Source organism: Gavialis gangeticus, unplaced genomic scaffold (genome assembly GCF_001723915.1).
Source record: "Gavialis gangeticus isolate Ggan-Ray unplaced genomic scaffold, GavGan_comp1, whole genome shotgun sequence".
In the NCBI taxonomy this organism is placed as follows: domain Eukaryota; kingdom Metazoa; phylum Chordata; order Crocodylia; family Gavialidae; genus Gavialis; species Gavialis gangeticus.
In genome coordinates this window covers 104,656,584-104,662,051 of record NW_017729031.1, presented here as the reverse complement: position 1 = coordinate 104,662,051, position 5,468 = coordinate 104,656,584, and the positions used below count along the sequence as shown (strand labels likewise).

General features: G+C 42.0%; 1 protein-coding gene across 2 annotated transcripts in view; it reads right to left on the bottom strand.

The window, feature by feature from the left end:
• RAPH1 (Ras association (RalGDS/AF-6) and pleckstrin homology domains 1) overlaps positions 1-5,468 on the bottom strand; it is a 152,624-nt gene that overhangs the window by 18,262 nt on the left and 128,894 nt on the right. For both annotated transcript variants that reach the window (XM_019523488.1, XM_019523486.1), the window contains 2 exons: positions 3,002-3,100; positions 1,852-1,972 (listed from right to left, as the gene is read on the bottom strand). In XM_019523488.1, the coding sequence (XP_019379033.1) occupies positions 1,852-1,972; positions 3,002-3,100 (220 nt within the window). The remainder of the gene's footprint in view (positions 1-1,851; positions 1,973-3,001; positions 3,101-5,468) is intronic.

Here is a 5,468-nt window from a genome sequence, read left to right as displayed (position 1 = left end):
GCCGCAGTTGGAGTACTGCATCCAGTTCTGGGCGCCACACTTCAAGAGGGATGTGGACAGCATGGAGAGGGTCCAGAGGAGGGCCACTCACATGATCAGGGGACAGCAGGGCAGGCCCTATGAGGAAAAGCTATGGGACCTGAACCTGTTCAGCCTCCAAAAGAGAAGGCTGAGGGGGGATCTTGTGGCCTGTTATAAACTAGTCAGGGGGGATCAGCAGGCATTGGGGGAGTCACTGTTCCCCTGAGCACTGCCAGGAGTGGCCAGGAATAACGATCACAAGCTGGCAGAGGGTAGGTTTAGGTTAGATATCAGGAGGCGCTACTTCACGGTCAGGGTGGCTAGGGTCTGGAACCAACTTCCAAGAGAAGTGGTGCAGGCTCCTACCCTGGGGGGTTTTAAGAGGAGGCTAGATGAACACCTTGCTGGGGTCGTTTGACCCCAGTACTCTTTCCTGCCATGGCAGGGGGTTGGACTAGACGATCTTCTCAGGTCCCTTCCGACCCTAGAAACTATGAAACTATAAGCATAACCTGATAATTAATGAAATCTGACATTCTCAAAATAGTAGTGTTTCAAATAATCTGTGATGTCTTTCCTGTTCTCCAGCCTTACAGAAGCTTCTACTCAAGCCTAGCTATGCTGTGAATTCACAAAATGTGCACCTTGATTTAAGAGATTCAGCAGATTCATAGTTTCCACATCAGAAAGAACTACTGTAATGTTTCAGACGGACTTCTGGCATAACCAGTCAATGCATTTATTTTTGTTTGAACTACATATCTCTTTCAGAAAAACATTGAATCATGACTTAAAATCTGCCAGTGACGGAGAATCTGCCATTAATCCTGGAAAGCCATTCCAACGGTTAAGTACACTCACTGTTGAAAATCTCCATCTTATTTCTACTCTGTACTTGTTTTGCTTTGACTTGTAGATGCCATCTCCTGTCATATCTTTGTCTTATAGATTGAAGAGCCCATTATCAAAGCTTAGTTCTTCATGTAGGTATTTAGAGACTTATTAAGTTACCCATTAACCGTCTTTGTTAATAAACTGTGTGGATTGAGTGCCTGGAGTTTGATTTTAAAACATTTTCTGATATAATCATTCTTACAGCTGGTCCTTGAAACTCTTCCTGAGTTGTGGATATATCTTTGCAATGTTCTGTCCACAATGTACATCATAGTTCTGTAACTAATCTTGTCACAGAACTATGCTTCAGATTACTCCTCTGCAAGTTAAAAAAGCATTTGTAACAGCTGTGTATTCATTTGAAAATGTGGTTATTGTGCCTCCACTTCAGTTTTTAACTACTATTCGCCTTTAAAATAGTCTCTATACTAAACTGAGGTCAGTGGGAACAGATTTCGGTACCCAGGCAGACCTTGTTACAGGGCTGGGATTTAAGTTTAGGTACAAACAAATTGTGGAATTTCTGCTTTGGAATAGAGATTACTTTCCAATTATTTATTTTACTCACTTCATCCCACCAAACCAGCTAGTTTAAAAAGTTTCATCCCATTGCTGAGACATGAATCTTGAATCCTCTTTCCCAAATGGTGAGAACAAAGGTAACAACAGGTATCGGAAAGGAAATGACACTTGCTCTCTGTTTTCAGGTTTTGAAAAATTCTTTTTGGCAAAAGTACTTTATCTGACTGACAGAGCATACCCAAAGGACTGAGGACTGCAATAGATTGTGTTTTGAGATTAAATACAAATCTGAAATACCTGAGACTATGCGGAAATAACAATTTGCATTCTCTAGCTTCTAATTGAGATCTCAAAGCAGTTTTAAAAGGAAAGGGCATAAACAAGTCTTTCCAGTATAGGTTAGGTTATATTTACCTGGTAAACTGGAAGAGCTGGAGCCTGACTTGATGCTAGAGCTAGACAGAGATGTCCAATCATACGCTGATTCGGTCCTCTTCAGTGCTTCCTGATAGTTCACATACAGTTGCTTCCCATACTAAACAAAAAAGAAGAGGAACACAATATAATTGTTTAGATTGTGCCCTTTTCAGCTGGTTGATTTATATTCCAGGTTTCTGTAGCCCACAAGGATGTTATAGTAAGAGGAAATGCGCTACATGTAGTTGATGGATTTAAACATCTTATCTCAGAAATCACAGATGATGGAAGGACTGGAAAAGAACTGACAAGAAGGTTGCAGCTTGTAAGGAACTTTAACAGAAGCTTAAAGGGTTGGTATGACACAAAAACTAGGCCACGGGGAGCAAAGATCTGATGCTAAACAGCATGTTTTCTAATGAGAAACTCAGGAAGTATTAAATGCAGTGAAAGTTTCATTCTTGCTTTTTTGTTTTTGTTTTTAAAAATAATGACTTTTTTTTCTTTTACTGCTAAACTACCAGGAGAGCTGGATACAACCTGGTTATCCTGGGGGGGAAAAAGGGTGTTAAATCAGAGAAACATGCAAGAAAATTGCATAATTAACTCAGCGAGACAAGCTGCTCATCCTAGATAATCACCTCTTAAACCACTAAATCTACTTTCCTTATAACTGTCTTTCCCAAGTCCATATAGGAGTTGACCCAAAATGAGTCAGCATGGCTAAAACCCAGCAGTGATTTCACAAGCCTATTAGAACTTCCCTGTGCAATCAGACAGCAGGACAACATGGATTAAAGGTTTGAAAAATCTGTATGTGCATAAGCACCTAAAATTGCAAGTCTGGTAAGGAAAGGAACGTACCACTGTCAGGCTTTTAAAAAGTAGTAATACACAAGACAGTCTGGAACTTTTGTGCAGCTTCAAATTCAAAATGATTAAAAAAGGGAAAATTAGAATATATAACATTTTGCTAGACAATTAATTAAATTTTGTTTCAAATGAATCATAATTTTGACCCCAGCCTTCTTATTCTTCTCTCCACTAACTCATCATCTGTCCCAATAAATCAACAATATATGTGTAACACTATTACAAGCAATAAAGTGCAACAATGAAAGAAGAAAAATGGTTAAATAGTAGTTACCTTGGCAATACGAATGCCATTAATCCATTGGTGTAGAGTTCTGACATCATCACAGCAGAGATACTTGATATATTGGGATTTTTTCTGGATCTGAGGATGCTATGGGAAGAATATTTAGTCTTAGTCTGATCAATTTTACTCCCAGGAAAAACAAGCAAGGAGTTTCACAACTCAAATATATGAGTACAACTGGGTTCAACAAATGAGTGGGCTTATTCAAAAGGGTCATTATCTGAGATTGCTACTTTCAAATCTAATGAAAAACTGCATCAGAAAATGCAAATAAAACCATTTATCTATTTGGTTCCCAGTCAAGACATTCTAATTGTTGAAACATGGAGTAACTGATGTTTCAAGGTGGGATATTCACTTTGATTTCTGAACTCCTTTCACTGTTCCACTAGTAACCGAAGAAAAAAAATACTATTTTATACTGAAGCTTAAAACATAGGGGTGTCTGCCTGATCTCCTTTGCAGGTTTGCAATGCTACAAAAAGGCTAATCTTACAGTATTATGGTATAAAAGATCTTCTGCCTCCTTAGGCTCTTGGGAGACTATCATACTCTGAGCAGTACAATAGTTCAGAAAACTTCCACTTTTTATAAACATTTTTTATAATGTAAGTAGTGTGATATAGGAGGGGTACAGAGTGACCTACCACACAGTGAAAGATAAAGGATTTATCACTACCACATGATTTCTACCAACACTGCTAAGGTAGAAGGCTAATACTTGAACTTTCTATCTTGCCAAAACCATAACTGGGAAAAGCAAACCCTTGCTAGCCTTCTCCATCTCTGTATTTCTTGACTGTTCAGCACAATTACTTAAGTTAACTTTTAAGTAAATGCTCCAGAAATTTAAAGCCATAGCTGGAACAGAATATTAGATGGCTAAAAATACTTATTTGCCCTCCCTCCCCCATCTAAAAGAGAGAACACAGCACTTTTTAATGTATTTAGAAAAAAATACTCTAAGTTTAGTTTGGAACATAAAAAATTCAAATAAGAAATGTATATTTGTTTTTCAGATCTGGATGTTGGAAACTACTACAGCTGGATAACATGGTTTTTCCCTTGTCCATTTTGTAGAAGTTATTTATCTCTCAGCTGTTGGGTAGCAATGAACAATATTACTAAACCCTTCAACAGGGAAGGGTTCAGTGATACCGAGACTTGCTGAAAGAGGAAAAGGTAACTCCCTTTTTTCTGAAGGTTACTTTATATATAATGTCCAGGATATTTCTTTTCAGAGCACATGTTCACACTACGTTTTCCACTTAACTTGGTCATAAGTCTGACATTTCACAAGCACTCCAAATCTACCAAATATATCTATCTATCCCTACAACCCTACGGAGGAGTTCAACATGAGCACAAGGTCAGCTGTATCATTAATAATCTTGTTTTTCACTTGTTCTTGCTGTCAATTCCTTTAAAGTATCTGGAGTACAGGGAAAAATGCAACCCTGCTTGTAACTGTGGAAAGAAAGTGACTTGGACATGGGTATATAGCAAATTAATGGAAGCCATGAGGACAGAGTTCATGAGTGTAGACTCCCAGCTAATGACTGCTGCATGGAATCTTAAAAAATGCTTTAGCTCGTTTTTTCTAAAATTATAAACACACCTAAAGGAAGACCCCCCCACAATCTAACCTCATGACCACATCTGCACAAGCAGCAGTACATATTTGTGCAGCATGATTTAATGTGCAAGAGAGGCAAAATCTGAATCTGGACAAGGATAAGAGTTAGGCCCAGTTAGGCTCCAGAGCAGCGACAGACACGCGGGTGAAAGCCTGCTGTACCCCCACTCTCCTGAAGCCCCCCAGAGACCCCCAGCAGCCAGAGCCCCTCACTGACCCCCAGCAAAGCCGGAGGTAAGTGGGGCCCGTGGTGGGAGGGGGTTAACCCTTAGTGAGTGGGAGGAGGCGGCTGAGTGGAGCCAGGCCGGGTCTCGCCCCGCCCAGGCCCCTACTTCGCCCAGCCCCCAGGGAGCCACGCGACCAGGCTGTGCAAACAGGTGCGCTTGTCTGCCATCGCGTGAGTTAGCGCGGAGTTTGCGCAGGAGGGTGCACGGGAGGGCTGAGGACCTGCCTGCAAGCCCCCTAGGGTAGACAGACTGAGGCGCAGTCTGCCTACCAGTGGCACGCGCTGCACCCCAAGGGTCCCCTCAGGCTCTGCAGCACCCCCCTCTGGCACCTCAGAGACTGCCACCCAGACAGAGCCCCTGGCTCTTGGCTGCAGGGGCTGCCTGTCCCTTTTTCAGGCTCTGGGGCCGGGGAGCATGGCTACCTTCCCTTGTTTGCTTTCTACTGGGGCCTCTGGCGCGCCAGCTGGAGGAGCTCCAGGCCACAGTCCAGAGACTGCGTGCCATCAGGGACTGCACGCAGGATATTGACTCCTACTGCCAGGCCCTTTTCCCCCGGGAGCTGGAGGGTAGATCAAGGTCTCCCTCCAGGACA